This window comes from Leopardus geoffroyi, chromosome C1 (genome assembly GCF_018350155.1).
Source record: "Leopardus geoffroyi isolate Oge1 chromosome C1, O.geoffroyi_Oge1_pat1.0, whole genome shotgun sequence".
Lineage (NCBI taxonomy): Eukaryota > Metazoa > Chordata > Mammalia > Carnivora > Felidae > Leopardus > Leopardus geoffroyi.
Window position 1 is genome coordinate 48,528,068 of NC_059328.1, and position 25,142 is coordinate 48,553,209.

A 25,142-nucleotide genomic window follows, 5' to 3' on the forward strand; every position below is an offset into this window, starting at 1 on the left:
TCCAGATTCAAACCCGTGTTCATCAGCCCCCACCATCTGGATGTCCCCCAAGTGTCAACGCTAGAGCACATCACTTTTGGACATTTCCTCCTTTACTTGATCAGATTTACATGCCAGGGTTCTGTGAAAGATTCCTTTTAGTGGGGGGAAAAACATGGTCCTTGGAAAAAAGTTTAAAAACCACAGCCACATTTCAGTTCTTCATATATTTGAGAGGTTTCTGGTCTTTGGTGATAAAAGAATCTTAACTGGTTAGGATAAACAATAGCAACAATAAAGTTAGCCCTTTGTCTTTATGTGCTGTATTTCTTTGTAGCCTGGCTTCAGAAATACAACAGCTATTCAACCACACAAAAGTTCTACGTGACAGCCTTTCCTCGCCCAGTTGAGCTCTCTATACACTGCTCTCTCCTTTGTGTGTGTAAGTTCATATCTCCGTATTTATTTCCCCTTGAAGGATCTCAAACACAAAGACCCTGGTCTTCTGAATATTGTCTCTGTACTGTTGAGTTTTACCTACTGAACCTGACTGAAGGGATACATTGTCGTCTGCTTTCCATATTCTGTCTAGTAAATGGTTGGTTGTCAGGACAACGGCATAGAAGGTGGAGGGTCATTGATAACCACATGAATTCTTTAAACAAACATGATGAGAGCAAATTCCAATATGTGCTTGAAAGCAATACAAGAAGAGGAAAGGTTTCAGACAGATCCTTCCTTTTTACAAACTTGATACTCCCTTTAAAAATTAGTTACAGTTGAAGTTGCTCATACTTTTATTAAAAATCCTGAATAAAAGCGTTCATTGCTTTGTTGGACAATATGTTGCCATTCAGGATATGGAGCGTGACTTTTCTAGCATGCCCTTCGGAGCACCTGCCTGTGGTCTTGACAGAGCTCCCAGGGGGCAGCATGGTAGCTCTCTGTCATCTCTCAGTGATGGGCACAGAATGAGTGCCTGACACGTATCATAAGAATGAGTGATCTCAGGTCTTCATAGTGTCATTTATAGGTGGATTTAATGATTTATAACTGCAAAGGAACTGAATTCCGAGACTTTAGCTTTTTCCAAGACCCTTAACAGCTTGGGAGTGGGGGTATGCACAGAATTAGAACCCAATTCATCCTGACTCCTAAGACCACACTCTTTTCATTATAGCACACTGCCTTGCAGTAAAACACTCAGAGAGAAACATTTTAAAAGACAGAACGTTTCTGAAATGAAATGTATGCTTTTCAAAGCAAGGGTGGAAAACCTTTTTCAAAGGTAGAATGGTGGAAAAAAAGAAGAAATAATATGTAATTTAGTATTCATTGAGAATAAGCAATTAATTCTGCCCTCCAGGGGTGAATTTACGTCTAGCTTATTTGCACATGAAAGTACAAGATTGGCTTCGTTTATATGAAAGTAAGACATCTGGTTGGGAAGTGAAAAATTTGGTCAATTACCTGAATCATGTTTGGTCTACATGATAAAAAAGCCCCAGATGTCTTCAAATCACCAGATGTTTGGCGTTGTGTGGTGAGCACTGGACCTGCTGACTTTCTCTACGTGAGAGCTTGCAGTTCGATATCCTGTAGATTCACCCATTGTTAGGAGGTTGTTAGTATTTTGTAAACTACCAGTTTGCAAGCAGTACTCTAGACTAGAGACTACCACTGGCCCCCAACAGAGGGTGGGTGATAGGAGGAGAAAATACCGTCATAAGAGGGCATTGTATTTAATTGTTTTTAACGTCCTTTATTTTGAGATCATCTCCTTCCTATCTTTTTGCTGATAAAACATTCTGTTAAATGATCCTGATTTTCTAATGTTTGTTTTTAATGAATCTATGGGACTACAGAAAAAATGGAGGTGCCTTAGATAAGTCCCCGGTTTTCTATATGTGTCTTCTCTACTAGACTGTGGGGAAAACAAAACAAAACAAAACAACACAAAACAAAACAAAAAACAAAACTGTGAGCACAACTGCTTTAACCCCGGTAATATCTTCAGCACAATGACGGCGAAAGTATTTCCCAAATATGTCTTTCCCAACTGTCTGTGGCGAAACTGTTTGTCTGGGTCTTAGAAGCATTGGTCATCATAACAGTCAAGAGTTTTGCTGACAAAATAATGATTTTTCCTTCTGAAACAAGCATTTCGTCCTTAAAATAACTCCAAAGAGAACACCTTCTGCACTTTTTAAACATTTCACTCTGGAGACACGCCATGGAGACATGACTACAGGGAGACTCTTTTTGTGCTGGAAAACTGAATTCCATCACTGTGAATATTTTCACAACTTTCACAGTTTCTGTGGTTTGCTCTCATGACCCCAAAAGCATATATCTCCACATGCCGTAACATCAAGGATCCCTCCTCAAGCTTTATAAACTCAGCCAGAATGAACTGAGTAATCAGTATAGGCCATGCGATATCCGACAGACCCGGAATAGGGAGTTGTTGTACCATGATAATATCTCATATTAATTGAGTATTTGCCACGTGGCAGCATTCTAAGGTGCTTTATTTGTACTACCGTGCGTGATTCTCACATAACATAATGGCATTATTATAACCGTTTTACAGGGGAGGAGACAAGGAAGGCAAAGAAATGAAACCACTCACCCTCCATCACAAGTCTGCTCACCTCCTAACCTGAACTCCTCCTAAATTGCATGCTTCCTACAAATACACCTGTGAAAAGACCTCTACCCTCAAGGCGGTTATAATCTAAAATGGAGGAATGAAGCACAAGGAAGAAAGCCATTATGTAGAACAGAATGATGTAATTCTAAGAAACATGCTGTGGGGTTGTAGAGGAAAAAAGTGACTAATTATGATCTACCCAGGAAAGGCTTTTGGAGGTGGCCTTAGGCTAGGTGAGAATAAAATAGGGCATTGGCAATTATCTAGAGAATTAGGTCAGTGTGGGTGTCAGAGTGGATGATTTCAAGCTGAAAAGCCTGCACTATATGCTCGGAATAGTTCAGAATCGGCAGTCAACGCCGTTGGAATCCACTGGATTTTTGTCTGCTCTCTTGTTCGCCCTGTGACTTGTTCGTCCTGGCTTGGATGAGCTTCTTGCTCCAGATAGGGGCAAGTCCAGGCTGGTACTGCCACGGCAGGCGGTGTGGAAAAGTGAGTCCCTGGGCTTCAGTGTAGATGCTGCCACCACAGCAGGGTGGCCCCAGGGAGGTCACCTCCCTGTCTGGGTTCAGTTTTCTCTACTGAAAAAGGAATACACTGAAGTCCGTGGTCTCTCTGGGCCATCTGAAGTCCAGAGTCTCTGTTTTTGGAACCTGCCTAGGAGAGGAAAGGAAAGAGCTAGAAGATTGAGCTGCTGGATCGCATGGGTCGTGGGGTTTTGTCCTTGGACAGGACCCACCAAGGGAGCCTTTGCAAATGAAGCTGCCTGCTTTTCTATCCATGACCCCACACACACTGGAGATTATTCTTCCTGGGTCTAGTATCTGGCTCCTCTAATCTACATGGTACAGTTGAGAAATCCTAGACTTTGGAACCTGGGAATCCTGGACCGCAAGCCTAACTGTGCCCCTCATCACATAGGTGACTGAACAAATTAAATAACCTTTCTGTGCTTTTGTTTTTATGATACAATGTAGTGATTCTAGCACCAGCCCTGTAGGTTTGTTGCTGGCATTGAAGGTGAGAGCAACTGAAAAATGCCAAAAAGTGACGGAAAGCCTGTAGGTTTTGATAAACAGGTACTGTTACTATGATATTGATCTTCCTGAAACACACGTTGTGTGAACCATTCCTTCGCTCACTGACCTATAATAGTTACCAGTTGCCTGTCAGAACAAGTCCAAACGCCTTGGCCTGGCGTCCATCCTGCCTTCCTCAGACCCACTTAGCAATGAGATCTGGGGCTTTTCACCTAACACGTTAACCACCATCTACTTCTTGATTCAGACTTGACTACGCAAGGAGAATTTGAGAGTCTCTACTCCACCAGGTGGTGATAACCATAGCGTCTCATCACAGTAGCATCAGTGTACCTAGTGAGAGGCTTGGACCTGCTGGTCACCATTTTCTAGGCACGTGCATGGGCCTTGAGACCTTCTGTTGTCCCTGAGTTTGAGAGGTGAGGGTGTGATACTGGGAGGATTATATAAGGAAACATGTTCCTCTTCTCTTTACTCTCCTAGCTGATACTCAGCATCGTGTGTGTGTATGTATGTGTGTGTGTGTAATCTGTTTGTCTAATTTGATTGATCTGCGTGGTCTTCTCTTTTTATTTTATTTATTTTAATGTTTCTATTTATTTTTGGGAGAGAAACAGAGCAGGAACAAGGGAGGGGCAGAGAGGGAGGGAGACAGAATCCGAAGCAGGCTCAAGGCTCTGAGCTGTCAACACAGAGCCTGACTGGGGGGGCTCCAACCCGTGAACAGTGAGATCATGACCTGAGCCGAAGTAGGATGCTTAACCGACAGAGCCACCCACGTTCTGAACGGTGGTCTTCTCTTTTGAAAAGAAAGCTGCAAATTCAGTTGAATGAACATCACCAAGGACTCTTGTTCTAGACACTGCTGTGTGCTGGGGGGAAGGGTACATGAATGCAGAGATAAATAAAATCATCTTTGAGTAATTCTCTGTTTAGTAGGAGAGAGGGGAAGAGAGAAACATGGGGGAAAAGCAAAACTTAGCACGAGGGTCATTCAGAATTTGATTTAAAATATATGATATGTTAGGCATCTGGGTGGCTCAGTCAGTTAAGCGTCTGACTCTTGATTTCAGCTCAGGTCATGATCTCACAGTTTGTGAGTTTGAGCCCTGCTTTGGCTCTGCACTGACAGTGTGGAGCCTGCTTGGAATTCTCTCTCTCCCTCCCTGCCTGCCCTTTCCCCTGCTCATGTTCTCTCTCTCTCTCTCTCTGTCTCTCTCTCTCTGTCTCAAAGTAAATAAACATTAAAAAATAAAATATGTGATATGTTTATTAAATAAATACCTACTATAGGTCAGAATACAAGAACGGGATATAAAGATTTATAAATAATAGCCCAAACCGTAGAAGAGGTTACAATATAAAATATTTACAAGATATAATTCAGAAGAGGTATTGGATGGGAATTGTATGTCTACTGAAAGTAAGCCCTGTAAGTAAAGGCAGAGAGCTTCTCTGTCTTGTTCCTTAATGCATTTTCTGCATTACAGCAGTGCCTGGCACATAGTAGGTACTCAGTCAACATTTCTGTAATAAATAACGAATGAATCAGAAAGTTTCACATTTAGTCAGTAATTTAAAGTAGAGTTTAATTCCTAGTTAAAGTGAAGTCATTTTTAGGAGGCAAATGAAAGGCAATACTTTGGAAGATGTCTTTCAACAGATAGTGGGGCATATCAGGTTTGAGTTTTTTGTTAATTTCTCTGGTTGAGTGAATAGTTCTGGATGTGTGTGACTCCTCTGCAGGAGCAAGAATTACCAGAATGTTCTTCTGTCAGTCTTGTATCAGTTTTGGTTCCAGAAAGCTCCCTGCTCTAACCTGTCTAAACCGAGGTCTCTGCAGAGGAATTTAGGTGCTGGGTATTGCTCAAGCCCCTAATATTGTCAGCTCTTTAAAATTTTTTTTAATGTTTGTTTATTACTGAGAGACAGAGAGACAGCATGAGCATGGGAGGAGCAGAGAGAGGGGGAGACACAGAATCAGAAGCAGCCTCCAGGCTCTGAGCCATCAGCACAGAGCCCAACGCGGGGCTCGAACCCACAAACCGCCAGATCATGACCTGAGCCAAAGTCAGACGCTTAACCGACTGAGCCACCCAGGCACCCCTCAGCTCTTTTAAAAGTATCAATAACCAGTCTACTGGCAGCCATATACACATGATGGTATTGTTTTCTTTGGGGAGGGTTCATGCTAATTTGGGAGCTCAACCAGAGTCGGAGCAGGTTGTAACCATCTTTAAAATCACGCCCATACTATGCCTGCATGAAACAGCAAACTTACATACATCACCACATGCTCTTAAGATAATCACTGGAGAGTACAAAAGGATAATTCTGGTTTTGTTCTCCCACTCCTAAACCAGATTGACAGTGGATTCAGTCCCGCAGCGCTCATAGAGCCTCTCTGCTGGCAGGGCAGGTGAGAGCACCGTTCCAGCCAGTCCAGTTGGCCTGTTGACCTTGGCAAAACTGAGCAGGAACCAGTGCCCTTAGTGGCAAACACAGAGGAACCAGGGTCTCATGCTGCCCATGCCCAGACCTCTTTCTGACATTTCCAGGGACTTTGAGCCCACTCTTCCCCTGGGTTTCATCCCCATTTGTAGAAATACAGAGGAACACTGAACCTTCCAGTTAATACAACACCCCTCCCCCGTCTCCCTCTTCCTGGAGAGGATAACAGTTCTGTTGACCATTATAATGCATTTTCTGTCTCTCAGCAATCCACACAGTCATTAATTTCTGCTGCTGACGTCAGGAAAGAGGATTATGTGTGTGTCTGAAACTGTTCCCAAAGTGCTCATTAGTCATAGATAATTGAAAAACTGGTAGGGAAAGATTTGGTGTAATAGTAGCCCCTGCCTGTGAGGAGGGACCGCAACCACCAGATAATTGTAGGCTCCAGCTTTTGACCACTCGCACTGAATCTGCCCGTCTGAATAAGAGTTCAGTGGACATGAGCCCACGAACCCTCAGAGCGATTGCTTTTTTATACCCCAACATGAGAGTGTGTTCACAGGAACAGAAGCCAGCCAAACCAAGAAAATAGCTGAAGTGTCCTTGTCCTCAGGCCTCTCCTGCCTTCAGGCTGAGGAACAGGGTTTGGAAAAGGTGCACGGTATTCTTCTTAATTTTGCTTTTCTTTTAACTTAGTCTAGTTTGTTTTGATCACAAAAGAAATTTAAGGTCACGGTATAGGGGAAGCACAAATCCTAGAGAAGAGTGTCCCACACTGGGTCCCCATCCCTGCTGTTTAACAACATTCTGCATGTTTTTTTAGGATTTTTCTGGAAATATACATGCTTCCATTCTTGTATACTTGAATAAAATGCCCAAATGGGATCACACTGTGAACACTATTCTGTGTCTTGATGTTTTTGCTAAATGTATTTTGAACTTCTTTCCGAATTCAGACCCTAATTCTTCCTCATTCATTTTGGTGGCTTTGTAGGAATTTTCTGAATACATGTGCCCTCATTTATTTACCCTGATTTAAAGGGAAAAACACCTATAAAAAAAATTACACAAGAAATGTGTGTTCGAGGCAGAACAGTTAGAAAGTATAGGTTGGTAAAAAGAAAAAAAAATAATAACTTCTTCATCCAGGAAAAAGCAATTTTCTTTTTTTCCCCCTAGGAATGTATTTTTACAAATGGTCCATCTACCCTCTTTGTTGTTGTTCTTAAAATGAAGTCATACTCTACATAATGTTTTGCAGCCTGCATTTTTCAGTTGGCTTGATTGTTTTACAGATAAAAAACTATTTCCTATTCTAGCCTTTCCCCACTGCAGGTTTATCTTCTTAAAAAACAAATCTCAGTGCTCAGAGCTATTGGCTGGCAGGGCCTCATTGCCTTAGTTGGAGCTCCTCGCCTTGCCTGAGGTCCCCACTTCACGGCTCCTCCCTGGTGCCCTTTTTGCCAACATACTGACGGCCTCAAACACTCTGTGCCCCTCGGGGCTGCCTGCAGTGAATGGCTTTTTGCTCTAATGGCATCCATTTCCCCTGAGCATTCTAGCTCTGAAACCAGCAGTCTGCCACCTGTCTTACCAGACTAGGCTCAAATGTCACCTTCATCTTGATTTCCTGCACTCCCAGGGCCAACTCACAGTCCCCTCCTTCCTTGGCGTTCTCGGAATACCATGTACATTTCACCTGCAGAGCACTTTTTGAGGGGCTGAGAGCCTTGGTTAACAGAGACCACTGTGTGAGTCTCAGAGGTGCCTCTTTCACATACACCCCAGCACCTCGATGTTGCCACAGGGTGGGCAAAACTATACGGGGCCACCATTGTTCTTGAATGTTTGTGAAGCTGTGTGGATGAATGGCTGAACAGAGGCTGGGAGAGACAGCCAGTGGTGAGGCTGTGAGGTCTTGATTAAGTCTGGGAAAATGGATGCTGTGATTAACTTAATTTTATGGTCAAGGAAGAGCCGAAAGGGGGATTATTTCCAGAAAAGTTGTCCAGGCGCACTAAAGCTTGCTTCTGACAGCTCCACCAGTCCCTCAGATGTAACCCTGGCTGATAAGCCTAAAGCATGATCTGATGGGGTGATTTCTCAGAGATTCCCACCTTTTCCATCATCTTCTCTTATGCCAAGCTGTTTGTTTTCGGTCTCTAAATAAACAAAACTTCTTCCTGCTTTGGGCCCAGATGGACTATTCCTGAAGGCTGTGTTCCAGTTCAAAGGAGGATATGAAGCTTTGTGCATATTTATTTTCATTCCTGGACCAGTGGGCTGGGGAGAAGGCCTGGCCTACTGCCCCCGGTTGGGTTCTCCGGCAGCAGATGCTGAGACAGGTTTGAGGGTCTCTCTCAAATTATTAGGGTTTGCCATCTGTGATAAGAAGGTGAGGAGAGGGGGATGAGGCAGAGGGAGAAATTGAGCCGTGATATAGTCCCATGCCCCTTGCCCAGCCCAGCAGAGTGCTCTGGAGTGAGTGGTGCCATCACAATCCCTCTGCTCTGTCTCTGCTAAGTCATCAGGTGCGGCTGTCCTGGGAAAGGCGTCACTTTGGCACAGCAGCCTGAAGGAGCTGGCAGCTGGAAGCTGTCTGCTGCCCTTACTGCCCTTACTGGGCTGCAAGTCTGTCCTTAACAGGGATCCAAGCCGTGGCGTCTCCCTATCAGCCATATTTCCCATATCCAGGCAACTGCCATGACCTGTAACTTGCTGCTTCACAAAATCTCTTCTGTTGCACATGCCTGTCCCTGCGACTCTCTTGCCCATACCTTGATGAAGGTTCATATCTTCTCTCTTCCTGAAATAGCATCACAACTGTTCTCCCTAACCCCTTTCTGTCTTCTGCCATGCTGCCCAAGAGATCTGTAGCAATGCTTAAATCCAGTCACCTCACTGCCTGGCTTACTGTTCCTCCAGGGGCCCTCCGTGATCTTCATGATGAAGTTCAGACACCTGAGTCTGGATTACAGTGTCTGTTTTGTGCCGGCTTCCATCTCCAACCTTATCTGCTCCTTCCGCCCCCTGCTGGGTCCCAGCCAGGGTTCTGTTCCACTTTACTCAGCCTTTTTGGCAGTCTCCCATGTTTCTTGGCCTTTGCTCAAGATGCTGCCTGTGCTGAGAAATCTACCTGTGGTCCACCAGCATATGATTTGAACCTAGATCTGGCTGCAAACCCTGGACTCCCTTGTACCTGGCCAGCCCAGGGTTCTTTCTTACCTGCTGCCCAGAAGATTTACAAGAGTTCCCCATCTTGCTAATCCTCCTTCTGTCCAGAACCTTTTTTTATGAAAATCATGGCCTTTTTGTTTGTGAAGATCGGGAAGAAGGTGAAACCATTCCCATTTTTACTTTCCTATCAAAATTAACCCTTTAAAAAAAATCTGAAGGTAGTGAGCATGACTTCCAAACGATGCTACTTTTTTTTTTCAATGTTTTATTTTTGAGAGCAAGAGAGACAGAGCATGAGTGGAGGAGAGGCAGAGAGAGAGGGAGACACAGAATCAGAAGCAGGCTCCAAGTTCTGAGCTGTCAGCACAGAGCCTGACACGGAACTTGAACCCACAGACCGTGAAATTGTGACCTGAAATGAAGTCGGATGCCTAACCAACTGAGCCACCCTGGAGCCCCCAAGTGATGCTACTTTTTAAACCTACATAATGTTTGTTCTAAAAATACTTCTCTTGGAGTGCCTGGGTGGGTCAGTCTGTTAAATGTCTGACTTCGGTTCGGGTCATGATCTTATAGCTCATGAGTTAGAGGCCCCGCGTGGGGATCTATGCAGATGGCTCATGGTCTGGAGCCTGCCTCGGTTTCTGTGTCTTCCTCTTTCTCTGCCCTTCCCTGCTTACATTCTCTCTCTCTCTCTTAAAAATAAATAAACATTAAAAAATTTTTTAAAAATTTGTTTTCTCTTGTTTCTTTAGTCATTTCTTCTCTTGTTTTCTTCACTTAAAATTTTTAAAAACAGATCCACCAGTATGTAATTTAACCAATAAGAGCACAGGTTTGCATCGGTTGGAGTGGAATCTATGGCCTGTACTCCCAACATTTAAGCTGTATGACTCTAAGGAACTTACCTTCCCTTCATTAACCTGACTTTCCCCATCCATCTGTGCAATGGGGACAGTAATAGTATCCTTCACATGGCATTATGTGACAATGAACTGAGAAAATGCATAGCAGATCCTTAGCACAGTCCCTCTCACAGAAATGCTCAGTAAAGGCAAATGCTGTCTTTTATGTGCTAGATCCTAGATACAGTGACATACTCCACATCGTGTCCAGAGACAGATTGTCTACCTTGAAGGGCACCACTCTCCTTTAGGATTCTGCTGGCTTAGGTATTCAAAACAGGCTAGAAGCTCTCCTTTCTCTCTGCCCCAACATTGGAGCATCTTGATTTTGTCTTCCAGACCAGGGCTGTCCTACAGAAATATAATATGAGCCACACACACAGTTTAAAATTTTTTAGTAGCCACATTAAAGTAAAAGGCAATAGGTGAAATTAATTTCAATGTAATATAATCTAATATGTCCAAAATAGGATTCCAACATGCCATTTGATATAAAAGTTAAGAATATTTTACATTTATTTTTTCCATACAAAGTTTTTGACATCTGATGCATATTTTCTGCTTAGTACCTCCCAATACATACACTAAAACTTCATTGTAAATATTTGATTTAGATGTCCTCAGTTAACATTCAAAAAGTAGATTTGCACGCCACAGTGGTTTCAAACATCCTTAAAAAGTTTTTCGGTAGCTGACTTGAGTGTCAGTTTTTAAATTGAAATGAATTAAAATGAAAGTAAGTGGAAAATTAAGGTCCTTGAGTTCTTCCAGCCCACAGTTCAAGCGTTTAGTCCACACATGCCAAGCGGCTACCAATTTGGACAGTGAAGCTCCAGGATGCATTGCAACGGTTGCAGTCTTCTTCCTCTTGATTTTCTTAGCAGACTTTTTTTTTTTTTTTCCAAATTCATTTATAGATGAAGCTCGTTACCTAAAATGGATAAAAATGGTGTTGTGGAGGGTTTTTTGTTTCCAATTAGAGGAGATTGGTGAGCCATTCACCCTCTGCCTCCCTCAATCCCCACCTTCCCCTTCACCCCAAAAGTCCTGCAGCACCTCAGCCTAGCCCTGGGGCTCCGTGGAACAACGAACAAGTGGTAAGTATCTTAGCATCAAGCAAATTACTGAGCACACATTCAGAATCTTAGAATCTTGGAGCTCAGAGAGGTCTTAGCATATATGTGGATCTCCCCCGACCCCCTCCTTGTGGTGCACAAACACTAATTATGAATTTCTTGACAAGGGGAGGGGGAGGACTCAGCCTCTGCTAAACACCTGAGAACAGATGGATTTCTTCATTCTGTTCTGACTTACATGGCTCCTTGTGTCCTGATCTCATCTCCCTAACTAGGTTGGGGGCAAGGACTGCCTTTTACAGCGCCACAGCGCCCACACAAAGCAAGACAATCAATAAATTCTTAACTGAAGGCCTGACTGACTGCAGGAATTCAAGGTCACTTGAAATATCAGGGTCGCTGCATTGCACAACTCCAAAGAACACCATTCAGATTGTATTCTGTGGTTGTGCAAGTAGCAGCCTTGTTAAGTTTGCAAGGTTTAGACTGGGCTCTCGTTTCCAACTGAGAAAAACTTTGAAGAGATTTTTTTTTTTTTTATTGGAACAAAATAATTCCCTCCCTTATCCTCTGACAGGAAGCAACTACACAAGTAAAGGTTCTCAACTTCCTTAGGAATATATGTTAACCCAGGACTGTGTATGGATGTGTGTGTGTGCGTAAGGTATGCTGTTAGGGCTGCTGCTGTGTTAGGAAGCCCATTTGGAACAGTTTGACTATTTTAACTGGTCTTTAAGAGGCCACTGTGTTTATATCTTTGGAATTTCCCGTGAATGGAATCTTTCTCCAATTTGAAAAGTACCTTAGAGCTCTTGATTTTGTAAAGTACCCCAGAGCGTGACCCACGGAAACCAAGGACATACACCTAAGTCACCAAAGGAGCAAAGGGACTCTTTGTGGGTGCATGGTTTTTGTCTTCATGAGGTTGAGAAAATGCAGAAGACAGGGGCGGGAGCAGAGAGGTTCCCTTAAGAAAACCCTGTGTTTGCTTTTGTGTTTTTCAAACTGACAGGTGTTTGTTGTTTCTCATGTCTACTCAGGAAACCAAGTACTGCCTCCTGGAGCTTCTCTTGGAAATGGGCTCACACCAGAGGCAGCCAGAGACCTTGGACTTCCTGCTGGAATTGCGGTGGCAGCCTCACTTATTGATGCCCACGCAGGAGGCCTAGGTAACCTCCCACCCTGTGTCCATGACCAACACTGTGTTCAAACGGAATATTCCTTGGAACCTAAGACACTCCTTTCCTGTTTTTAAAGCAGGGATCAAGGGCTGGTGGTTCCAGGTATAGTAAGGAAAAGTCTTTTTTTTTTTTTTTAATTTTTTAACATTTATTTTTGAGAGAGAGAGAGAGAGTGAGAGAGCGAGAGAGCACAAGCAAGGGAGGGGCAGAGAGAGAGGGAGACACAGAATCCGAAGAAGGCACCAGGCTCCGAGCTGTCAGCACAGAACCCGACACAGGGCTTGAACCCACGAACCACGAGGTCATGGCCTGAGCTGAAGTTGGACGCTTAACCTTCTGAGTGACCCAGGTGCCCCAGGAAAAGCCTTTTTACAGTTAGTCATTTGGATAGAGTTATCAAACTTTTAATCACATGTAGTATTTATAATCTTGTTAATTTTTTCAGTACAGAATAACAGAAAAAAAATGGCCCGAATCAATATCTGGATGGTTCTTTGGTTTACGGAGAATTTGAAAGAGATGTGTGCGCTTCAGCTAGCACGTATGATGGTGGTACACTTACCACCTTTGCCTTTGTTCTAAAGACACTCCAAAACCCTCAAGTCTAATGGATTTCTTTTCATACTTTGGTTTATATTCTATATCCAGTTAGGTGGGTGCAGTCTTGATTTTATCTCCTAAATAATTCTCACATCTGGCATTCAGGCGTTTATTATTTCAAAGGCCCATTGAACACTTCAATGTGTCGTAGACATGGTGCTTGGGGACAGTGAATTTAAAACTATGCCAAACCAGCGTGTCTCCTCCATGAGTTTTAGTAGGAAGGCGGGCAGGGAGACAAGGACTACAGGAAGGGGTTGATGACTCTTACCCCTTCTTCATCCTTATTACAGTTTTTCCTTCCTCCCTTCCCCTTCTCTTTCCCTTCCCTTCCCCCCCTTCTTCCCTCTTGTCTTTCTTTTCTTTTCTTTTCTTTTCTTTTCTTTTCTTTTCTTTTCTTTTCTTTTCTTTTTTCTCTTTTCTTTTTTCTTTTTTCTTTTTCCTCTCCTCTCTCCTCTCCTCCCCTCCCCTCCCCTCCCCTCTCCTCTCCTCTCCCCTCCCCCCTCCCCTCCCCTCCCCTTCCCTCCTCTCCTCTCCTCTCCTCTCTCTCCTCTCCCCTCTCCTCTCTCTCCTCTCTCCTCTCTCCTCTTCAATTCTCAATCTCTCTCACTTCCACTATAGTCATATTTTTCCCTAGACTTTCTTTCTAACAGTGTTTTTGTTTTTTTTAATTATGGCTAAGACTTCATGCTATCAATTTGGTAGGTCATGACCATTGGATTTTCAGAGTGGAATCAACTGGAGTAGAAAACATCAGAGTACATCTCACATAGTAAGGGTCAACACTGTTTTTATGGGACTTATGTTTATGTTTTATGGGTAGTGAACGTGGACACTGGACCATGAAGAAAATGAATTTCTTACCTTGGATCATAGTCAAAGGAGTTTTGAAATATATTCTGGTCCATACTTTGTGTTAGAACCAAGAGTTATCTTTCAAATACTTAAATGGACTTGTGCTTCCAGAATCCAGTTTGTATAAATGCATGTGTATTTCTCTTCCCAGATTGGTTTATTGGTCCTCTCCTTCTCCCACTGCCTAATGTCTACTTGAAATTGAAGACTCATAGCAGACGCTTTGTTCTTTGCATAACCTTCCATGGAGCACTCAGATTATATTCTCAGAGAAATAATCACACTGGGTTGTAATGTAATCACACTGGGTAATAATCACACTGGGTTGGAATAATTATATTCCCAGAGAAATAATCACACTGGGTTGTAATTACTCATTTATCTGCTTCTCTTTTCCAATGGACTCTGAGCTCCTTGAGGGCATTATATTATTATTCTTGTATCACCTATGCTGAGCCCTGGATCAGGCTCCTATAAGTGCTTGATAAATTTATTAAATGAATACAGTCATATTAAGGCAAGAATAAGGTGAAATGGCCTTAACCTGTAGAGTGGAAGTTAATGTTTCCTTATGCAACAGGATAACAAGCAGTATCTGATTCCTCTACGTAGTCCATGGACTTCCGGAGCAGGGTAGTGCTTATCAGTTTATGAATGTGTCTGCCTTGTTCGCTTTTATGTGTCCAGGATCTAACACAATGCCTGAGAAATTATAAACAGCCAATAGTACCTGTGGGTCGGTGGAATGGCAGACAGGTAATACTGAGTGTAGGCAAGGGTGTTTCTCTCCCTTTTCAGTGTGTTCTTTTGATGGGAGTGGCATGATTTTGAGCAGGCACAGAAAGAACTCGGGGTCTACGTAGATAGGGAGTTTTCCTGTCCCCTTGTAATCCTGACATCCTGTGTCATGTTTGAGGCCAAGGAAGCTTTCTCCATTGTGCTTTTTCAATTATCGTGCTTTTTCAATTCGTTTCAACCATCCACCCCCAGCCAGGTGATAAGGACTTGGCTTGGACCACTGCCTGCTGAAAGAAAGCCTGCACCTTGCAGGGGCTTCAGGACTCCTGTTTCCTTGTCAGATCCCCAGACCTCCCTAAGGGACGAACCAAAGCACCCTTTTTCACTGCTGCCCAGCACTTGCTGTGCCCCATATGGTACCTGCTATTTGTAGACACTCAAAGTGTGGGAGCTCCACGGGGAGGAATCCAGGCCATTAGAGGGACCTCCCTCTTTTCCTAAATCAGAGATGGTTCTGTGACGGGAATTTTACCCTTCGAAGCTTTAACTCAGGCTTTTAATACTCTTCAGTTAATGAGTTTCCCTTATGTTTTCCAAAAGTAAGCTCTTTACGTGGAAAGGTAGAATAAGGGCCTTGGATTCTTTAAGGGCTGAGCTTAGGGGCTGGTGGTGGCTGGAAGGGCACAGGAAGGGGGGCTTCTCAGCAACTGCAAGACAGTCAAGATCGTAATTTTGACCAAGTTTTATCCTTCGTATACTTCCTTATGCGTCCTCCTCTCCTCTTACAGTCATGACAGAATTAGGATGTCTGGTGAGGAGAGGAGGCCTGGAAGCAAACGTTGCCTCTTGTTTCTCACCCTGCCGGTGCCCTGTGCAGGCCTGAGAGTCTTGAGAAGGTCATTGATGCACCCAGCTGCCTAGTCACTAAAGAGACATACTGAGTACCTGCAAACCTGCCAATTACTGGTCTAGTCGCTGGGGGTTATAGTGTGAACAGAGCAGACAGAGTGCCACTCCTTCCGAAGAGAAAATTCTGGCTGTTCTTTCCCGACCTGCATGTTTATTGCTTAACAATACTGGTTGGAGACCTCTATTGTTATGATGCTCTAATAAGGGAACTGAATGTGGAGTCTGAAGATGTGAGTTTAAATTCTTACTCCCTCTACCAGTGTACCTTGGGCCAAATATCATCTCTCTTCACTCCTGTGTTTCCGCTTCTGCAATAAGAGATAGCAATGGGCCCCCCCCCACCGCCCCCCCCCCCCACACCAGGGTTGTTAAGAGCATTGGTAAAGCAGAAAAGCAGCGAAGGTAAAGCGGCTGGCACATAGTAGGCACATAATAATGAGGCTTCTCTCTTTGGTTTTCTCACTCTGAAATCACAACGCCTGACCAAAGTAAAAGCTTTTAAATTGGAAGTTCTCTGAGTTACTGTTGTAGTAAGGTGTGTACCAGGACAATGGTCTTCTTTTTGGACAGGCAATTGGAAAAGAACCTCAGACTTCTGGATTCTGTCAGCCTTCCTTGAATGTGCCCTGATTCTCCTTGCCTGGCACTTGGGAACAGAATGCAGGATTCAATGCTTTCGATCTTGTACAGGTTGAGATCAGAAGCAGTCTCAAGAAACGGGTAAATGAACTCCATGTTAAGAGGTTGCTGAATGTCAGGTTAAGAATTCAGCTTTGGAGGTCAGAATTGGAGGCCATCCAAGCCTCCCTCAAACAGGCTTCGACAGTTATGGCCCCTTCACGGGCTGACCCGGCATGACCTACCTTGGACCCTCCGTTCTGACTGATAGGAGGGGTCAGCCCTCTGCTTTGGAGAAATCTCCCTGGGCTCTCATTCTCAAGGGAGCCTGGGACAGGAGGATGAAGATCAAAGAGGCAAGTAACACTCAACCCCTGCTTTTTCCAGTTCTGGAAAAAGAGGAGGAAGGACTTTGTGGGAATAAAAATCAAAGATTAAAGAACATTTTGTTCTTAAGGTGCTGGTTAGTAAGTTCTGCAGCAGACAGCCAGAAGATAGGACTAGCTTTGTTTGCTCTTTGCGGGGGTGGTTCTGGCCAGGGCTCCTGCTGCTGATATTTTTCTAGCTTATAAAAATAGTATTAACTTTGTTCCAGGTCTGTTCTTGGCTCCAGCACCCCAGCTGTCCTGAAAGGCAATAACAAGCCGATTTCTGTCTCAGGCTCCCTTCTCTCAGTTGTTCTGTGTATCACACAAACTTCTGATTATCCCTCAGATCTTGAATCCGGTTGATTCACCTCCTCTAGGAGCCTTCCCTGACTCCCTCTAGCTGACTTAAGCATTCCTTCCTCTTCCCCTGTGTATCTTGGACTTGCTTCCATTTTACTGCATGTGTCACCCAGTTTTATGTGTACAGCTTGCTCTCATTCACCAGTTGTAAGCTCTTTGAGAGAAAATACTGTGTCACTTCATCCATATATCCCAGCAACCTGCATCCCAGTGCTTTGCATATGGAGGACTCCTAACACATGCATGTTTAGTGAGTGAGTGAGTGAGTGAAGAAATGAGTGTTTTCTCCTCCCTGAGGGATGGATGTTACAACTGAGAGAGAGCATAACTTCTCATTACAGACGCAATTATCCCTACATGGTAGGCGTACCAGGCTCAGTTCTCCATGAAGCAAGAGAGTTTGGTTTGAGCACTCCCTATGGAAATTGGTATCATTTGTATCCCATCATGTTAGCAGATTCTGTGCCTAGGTTTAGCATTGCTCTTTGTTTCCAGATACTGGATTTTTTGCCAGGTGTTGAGTTGGCATAAATTGTTCATCGGAGTTGCAGAGTCAAACCAAAATGAGGACATTTGAATCCCTCCTGCCCTCCCTCCTTCCTTCCTTCCCTTTCTTCCCTTCTTGCTTTTTTTCAATAGCAGAAGAATTGGTTTACGTAGCCTTACAAAAAGAGCTTCTGATGCATGCCCTCCTGTAGTAGTTCTAGTTTATTCCAGTGAGCTATAATACCATTGTCAGTGGTCTAGAAGCAGCACTGATTCTCAAAGCCACTTTATATACTACTATCGTGTTCCCATTTATCAAATAAAACAGTGAGGCTCACAGAGACTACCTGACTTACCCAGAGCCACACAATAAGTGGTAAATCATTTAAATCTACTCCTTCTGATTCCAGAGCTCACATTCTTTTTGTTTTAAAGTTTATTTATTTTGTGAGAGAGAGACAGACCGAGCATGAGCCGGGGAGGGGCAGAGAGAGAGAAGGAGAGAGAATCCCAAGCAGGCTTCGTGCTTTTAGTACAGAGCCCAGTGCAGGGCTCAGTCTCATCAACTGTGAGATCATGACCTGAGTCAAAATCAAGAGTTGGATGCTTAACCAACCGAGCCTCCTAGGCACCCCCTAGAGCTCACATTCTAATTACTGTGCTATATGGAATGGTGTATCTATTAAAAGGGGATCCTTTGAATTTGGCCATTTGAGCCAAATGCCATTTGAGCAAATAACCAATATTAAAAAAAAAGTATTTTAATAAATTTGTATTGATGACCAACTGCTAGTTGATGGGAGCATCAGGTGGATATGAGAGAGAATTGGACCTCTGGGAATCTATGGTCTAGTAAAGAAAATAAACATTAAATAAACAATGATAGTTATAGGTACCAAGTGTGGAGAGCCTCAGAAGAATGTAGATTATACCTCGAATTGAGACTTGAAGAACCGTAAAAGGATTCCTAGAGGATGTGGTGTCTGCTAATGGAATCACAACATTTCTTGCCCTATTATGGCTTCTCGGCAAAGTAGAACTTATTTATTCATTGTGTCTTTTTAACTTCACTTAGGCTTTATTCCTCATAATACCAGCAGTGACAACATCAGCATTGTTAATTTAAAAAATATATATATTGGAACCACTACTCTTTTTAGTACCTCTACTATTTTGACCGTTTTTACTGCCTTCTCTGTGCTAAATACTCTGGCCTGACCCTTTGCCTTTACCTACTTTATCTCTTGTCCCTCCCAATAATCCTACTAGGTAGAGGTTATTTCCCATCTTGTACATGAAGAAATTCCAGTTCTAAGCAGAATATTTCCATAATCATGTAACTCGTGTCCTGGCGAGATTTGAGCTTGAGTCTGACTCTTAAAGCTCTCCTGTTTCTCTACACCGGTGCTTCTCAACCAGGGGTGATTTTAACCCTACCCCTACCCCAGGGGACACTGGGCCATGTCTAGAGATAGATTTTGGTTGTCAGACTGGCACGTGGAGACTGGGAATGTGGCTGAACATCCTATGGTACTCAGGACGGCCTCACAACAAAGAATGACCTGCCGTGGGTCTCCGGTCAGTCAGGCAGAGGATGAGGTCTGCTCTAGACTGAAACACCCTCAGTGATATTATTTCTCTTCACCAGCTTACTTCCGTGGAAGCCAAAACGCAGCCCCGAGTCAGGGGCTAATAAATTAGTAGTTTGTCAACATGTATTTTGTGCAGTTAACTCGTAAGTGAAAACAGCTATGAGGTAAGAAAACAGAGGTGAAGAGTGAAGAGCACGGGGTACAAGGTGACTGCTACCCCATCCGTCTTACTGAGAGACAAGCCGCACCAGCCACCCGCCCTCTTTCCACACATCATGCACGTTCTGCCTCCTTGCCTTTTTTCCTCCTGCTGTTGGCCCTGTATGGGGTGGTCTCTCCTCGCCACCTGGGCGGTCCCACTTAGGCGACAGCACTCAACCTTAACATTATTTCCCCCATGGAGACTTCTCCAAGGTTAACCCCACTCTTAGGAAAACTGAATCCCTCCCCATCTGCAACACTTTGCATCTATTTCAGATTTCTCACCAAATCACACGCACCTTCCAATGCCCGTCATCTGGTATAGGACCCACAGTGTCAGTCAGTCAGTCCTCAGTAAATCAGTAAATTGATTACTATCAGAACTGAGAGGATTTTGAAAAGTTAAACAGAGATGGCTAAATCTGAGTGGGGAATCTTTAGAAAACAAACAAACCTATTCCCAGGCCCTGGATTCTGAGTCTGAACATCAGGCAGGACCCGGGAAGCTGGTTATGAGGCAGAAGGTGTCTCCCGGTACCCAGAGGCGACAGCCTGCGGGACGAGTCGGCACTGGGCACACAGGGTCAGAAGCAGTGGTGATGTGCGTCTGCCAAGTAGACAAATCAGACCAAACCGGCGCTGTTGAGGAGCCAGGCCCAGGCTCGGGCCCAGAGCCAGGCAGGAGGGAGCATATCCAGGTGGATCCAGAGAGGCAGCCGGTCTGTAAGACATGGAGGGGGAAGGATGAGCAGATACAGTCATGCTGGGGAATCTGGAAGGAGAAAAGCAGTGTCATTGAGCACACAGAGCAGGGGCAGCTCTGGGAGTTCCTGGATGTGAATCAGAGGATGGAGGAGGAAGTTGGTAATATGAGTTCGAGTTTATTGTTTTAAGCTGAGGTTTGGGTTAATGAGAACCACTGCTGCCTCGGACCTTAGCAGCTGCAGGAGCCACAATGAGGGGCAGAGGGGAAAGAGGGGGGGATAGTAGTTTTGGGTTTCCTGTCCCCAAGCCTCGAGGCTCTCTTGGAGCGCTGTGTTCCTCTGGACTGCGAAGCACTGGTCTTAGCTGGGAGACCAGCCTTTTCCTCCGTGGTCAGAAAGTGAGGGGGATTATGGGGCCTTGGGGCCACAGCCAGCTCAGCCCATCCTACCCACCTTGTGCCTCGCAACTCAGGAGGTACAGCCGTCAGCCTGCGCTGAAATGGTAACGTCTTTACTTTGACGTCCACACTCCTCTGGATAATGGGCGATTATATAGGCTTTGAGCTGAAAGGTTACTCAGAGATGCTCTACATCAAATTCTTCAATTTGCAGATGAGCAAACGGAAGCCCAGAAAACCAGTGAGTCATCCAAGGTTACCCCGACAAGTTACCGTCAGAGTTGAGGTTAGAAATTGGGCCTCCTAATTCATCTGCCAGTGCCTCTTGCCCTGTTTGGCCACACAGTCTCCAAATTAGGAAAAGGGAATGATTCCAGGTGTCAGGGACTGTATCGGTTGTAGGGAGTAAAACCAGACTTAACCAGGCCAGGAAAAGAATGGGCATATTCGCCCAGTTGATGTGTGTTATGTGTACATATACATATACAGTTGTGTCCGCATTGCATGTGTATACATATGCTTGGCTATACTCATGTATATGTATTGTGGTATGTGTGTGTATTCCATCTTATACGTTGTATCCCACGTAATGCTACTGTCCATGCTACCGGTGACTGTTAAATAAGTAAACTTGTTCTAAGCCACCTATGAGCAGGTTGCTTTGTTTTGCCATCACATCCCAGCCTTGCTGGGAGCTGCCATTGTTTTCCAAATGTAGCATCGGAAAATCAAAGTGCAATAACTTGCTCAAGGTGACGTTTTAACAAATGATAGAGTAGGGTTCTAGGTCCAAGGCTTTCTTGGACTGTGAGCTTTCTCCTACCTGCCCTGGCTTCCTTATGTGAGCCTACACTCACACCAACATATGTATCTATAACAAAAGATAGAGCTTCTGTTTCACATTCTTCCAGACAGGTGTGTTTCTGGATCCATTTTGTGGTTGAGAAAGTCGAGGCCCGGAGTAGGGAAATGACTTCATAATGAATACTTAACGCTGCACAGTTTTCTAGGGCTCCATCAGTCATGGGGAATAAGACCAGGCTTATAGGAGCAGCCTAGCCATTTTTTGACTGCATCATGGAGGGATCAGTAATATTAAAGGGCCTATGAATATTGTTGATCAGTTTTGCTGATTAGTTTTGATGATTCGTGTTAAAATTAATGTTGGTATGAATTTCGTCTGTGTGGTGACTTTCCAGTTTCAAACTACCACTTGGTATTTTTACCTCCTTTAATCATTGAGCAAATGGTCACTTGGAATGAAGGGATTTGCCCAAGGTTACAGGATAGGAAGGGTTGGATCTGAGACTCAAACCCTGATCTGTGGGTTTCTTCCCATGACTTCACATTGTCTTGGTGCAGTCTTTGCATCAAACAAGTACTACCTAGTAAATAGAGCAGAATGTCATGACCCAGCAAGAGTTCCTGTGCTCAGAGCCCCCGAAGACGAGCAGATCTTTACCGACTCATTAGCTTCAGGAGTTTATCTGGTTTTCGGAAGCTACCGTTTGTTCATCCCACGTACTCATACATGACTGAAAAGAGAAGTTGCTGGTTTCCTTTGCTGGGCTTGGGAACAAAACAAGATCACACTGAAGAGCCAGAGCCAGGTTCTGATCCTGCCAACCACGTGTTAGGAGGACAGTCCAAATTCTAAGGCAGAAGATTGCTAGAAAAGTGTTTGGGGGCCCAGAGTCTAATACTGCACTTGCGTCACTGGGGCAAGAGTAGGCTTACCCCGAGGGTCCACTGTATTTCATGGCACAGGGACTGAACACCCGGTGCTCCACATCCATGGAACATTTCTGAGCACCACTGTTTACTTTAGGGCTTGCTCATCGACAGCTGCTGGGGAGGAAATGCACATCTCCAGCCATCACCCCTCAGCGGCAGCCTTGCATCTCGCTGCTGGTTGCTTCCTTATCATTGGTCCATAGGTCTGGTTCATTTCCTTGTTCCAGTTTTCCCTTAACCATCCATTCGTATAAGTCATTATGAAGAGCAGGGAGGAAAAATTTTTGATTTCCTCACACTGGGGATCTTGAGGTTTGTCTCATGGCACTGTGCGGCCAGTGTAGATGTCTGGAAGAAAACTAAGAAAGGAAAGTTTTTGGAATATAGAAAAATCGCAGTAGTCTCCAGTTATATCAGTCCACAACATGGCTCCCACTCCACCTTTCCATAACTTAGTCCTTATTATGCTGTGTACTGTGACTCTGATGTAAGAATTTGGCCTCTGAAAACCATGAAAATCAAAGATATGGAGGAAACCCAGTATAGTAGTTAAGAACACATAGCTGATTCAAATCCTGGTTCCACTTGCTTTTTTTGTCACCTCGGGAAGTCACCTGACACTCTGTGCCTCAGTTTCCACGTCTATGAAGTGGAAATAATAGTACCTACCTCACAGAGTTGTTTTCAGAATAAATGACCCATTATCTATAAAGTACTTAGAACAATGCCTGCTGGGGCTGTGTATATTTAGCTGTGATTAATGTGACCTCAACAGATTCACATTATGAATGATAGCAGCGGGCAAGAGAAATTTAAAGATTCTTTTATTTTTTTTTTTTAAAGTTTGATTTATTTATTTGAGAAGGAGCATGCATGCAGGAGTGAGTAGGGGAGGGGCAAACAGGGAGGGAGACAGAATCCCAAGCAGGCTCCGTGCTTTCAGTGCAGAGCCAGACGTAGGGCTGGATCCCACGAACCGTGAGATCTTGATCTGAGCCAAAATCAAGACTCGGACGCTTAACCAACGGAGCCGCCCAGGCGCCTCCATTCCATTATTTAACAAATATGTGACATCCTTCTTTTATGTGTGAGGGCTTGTTGTAGGTGTATTGGATATAGGGGCGAACAAAAACAAGGTCCTACTCTCATACAGCTTTTATTCTTTTGGGGGAGTTCATAAACCACCATATAAACATATATGGGTGTGTTTGTATGTGCTGCATGTATGCATATCTCTGCACACACATGTGTTCATATCCATGCACGTGTATCACACATCTGTGCACAGGTATTGTACATATGCATACATGTGTGTGCTTATGCATGTGTTCATAAGTGTGCCTTGTGAATAGGTGTATGTTTGCATATATGTAAGTGTATGTGTACAAGTACTCATGTATATGCATGTGTCTCTTTATATGTGTGTTTACTTTGAGAGAGAGAGTGTGTGTGTGTGTGTGTGTGTGTGTGTATGTGTATAGGCATGCATGGGTATGTATCAGGCATTGCCAAGTGTTATGAAGGAAAGGTTTATACGAAGCAATGGAAAGTGTCAGGAGTTGCTACCAGTACAGAGAGTTCTGAAAAGTTGAGTCCAGAGAGACGACATTTGGGGACAGAGACCTCAGTGAAGTGAGAGAACATTTCATGGTATAAGAAAGAAGGTAGAGATGAATTCAATGAGCAAATATATGTTAGGCCCACCCTTGGTCTCAGTTATTGCACTGGCCATGGGGCATATCAAGGTGCTGAGGACTCAGTCCTTTGTCTGGAGGAGTCCAGCACCTAGTGGGGAAGACAGAAGCCATGCGGCAGGGTGTGGACTCTGGAGGTCCCAGGTTGCCACTTATTAGCAGACCACTTCCCTGTGTCTCAGCCTTCTCTTCTGTGAACCCGAGTCATATGGCGCCTCCTTGGGTGGTTGCATAGAGGGCTTCTCTTGACACGTGGTGAGTGCCCATCCAGTGTTAGCTCTTCCCGGTCAGAAACTCCATTGTAAAAGTCCTTGAATTCCAAGCCAAGGAGTTGGGATGCTAAAATTAAGTTGGATCAACCCTATCTATTCAAATAGCTTCCTCAGCACTGATTGTCATGTGAAAACTATGTCAAGTGTCCTACAGCAAGAGTTTGCCTTTGGGAGGGCAGCTATGACTTTTAATACCAGTGGATGATACTCCAAAAGAACAGTAAGACCAGTAAAAAAAGATACCATCTCATTTGAAGCTTAAAGCAAAAGCTCACGTCAATAGAATTAAGCAGGCATATATTTTTCCAGGCTCTGGGGATTCAGGAAAGACCCACTCCCTGCCAGGGCAAGCCCACTCCACTGTTGACAACTCCACTGTTAACAACTTCTCTTCACCCAACCTGCAGAATTGTAGCTGGAAGGGAAACCGTGTTCCCCATCTCTGACTTCTCCCTCTCAAGATGATTGTTCCTCATCCACTGGGTCCAAGACCAGGCAGTGCTACTTTTCGCTGTCTCCTGCCTCCTCTCATCTCTGCCACTGTCTTTTGCGCAGGGAATTTTATCTCGACTCCTTTCTCTTCACATTGTTATCTCTTCCCTTGCTTCATGTCCAAACAGAGAGAGTGCGCATAGTTCACCCGCGTTCACTGTAGTCTGAGCCGGTGGGAATTCTCCCGGAGCCCTTAAGGAATTCTGTGCCCACACTTCTAAATGTTCCACTCTCATTTTGTTGGTGGCAAGACACGTGTTCCCACATGGTTTCTCTGTTCCCATTTTAGTTAGAAAATACTGTTTACGGGAGGCAGAGAATGGAAAATAGATGGGGGAGTGACACGGAAGAATGGGTTATTCAGATTATTTCCCATCATTCATAGTAAACTGAATTCACAGTGCAGTGAATCCAAAACAAAAGTCTTTGAATTTAAACTTAGCATGATGTGTAGGTGTTTTTAAAAACTATCTGACTTCTGTCCTTATTTATTTACTGTAGTGGTTTTCAAGCTGAGTATGCATAGTCACCCGAGGAACTAGCAAGGGTACAGATTTCCCCACAACCACCACCACTACTGAGTTAGCTCAGCAGACTCCCCTGGGGGCACTGTATCCTCCCATGAGCCCGACAGGCTTTACCGCTGGGATCTTAAA

At 44.2% G+C, this 25,142-nt stretch overlaps 1 protein-coding gene across 12 annotated transcripts in view; it reads left to right on the forward strand.

Moving 5' to 3' along the window:
* The window catches only part of FGGY (FGGY carbohydrate kinase domain containing), a 419,791-nt gene that overhangs the window by 188,357 nt on the left and 206,292 nt on the right, over positions 1–25,142 (forward strand). For 11 of the 12 annotated variants that reach the window (XM_045477592.1, XM_045477599.1, XM_045477591.1 and 8 more), the window contains one exon: positions 12,325–12,453. The exons of the other annotated variant lie outside the window; for it this stretch is intronic. In XM_045477592.1, the coding sequence (XP_045333548.1) occupies positions 12,325–12,453 (129 nt within the window). The remainder of the gene's footprint in view (positions 1–12,324; positions 12,454–25,142) is intronic. 12 annotated transcript variants of the gene reach the window in all.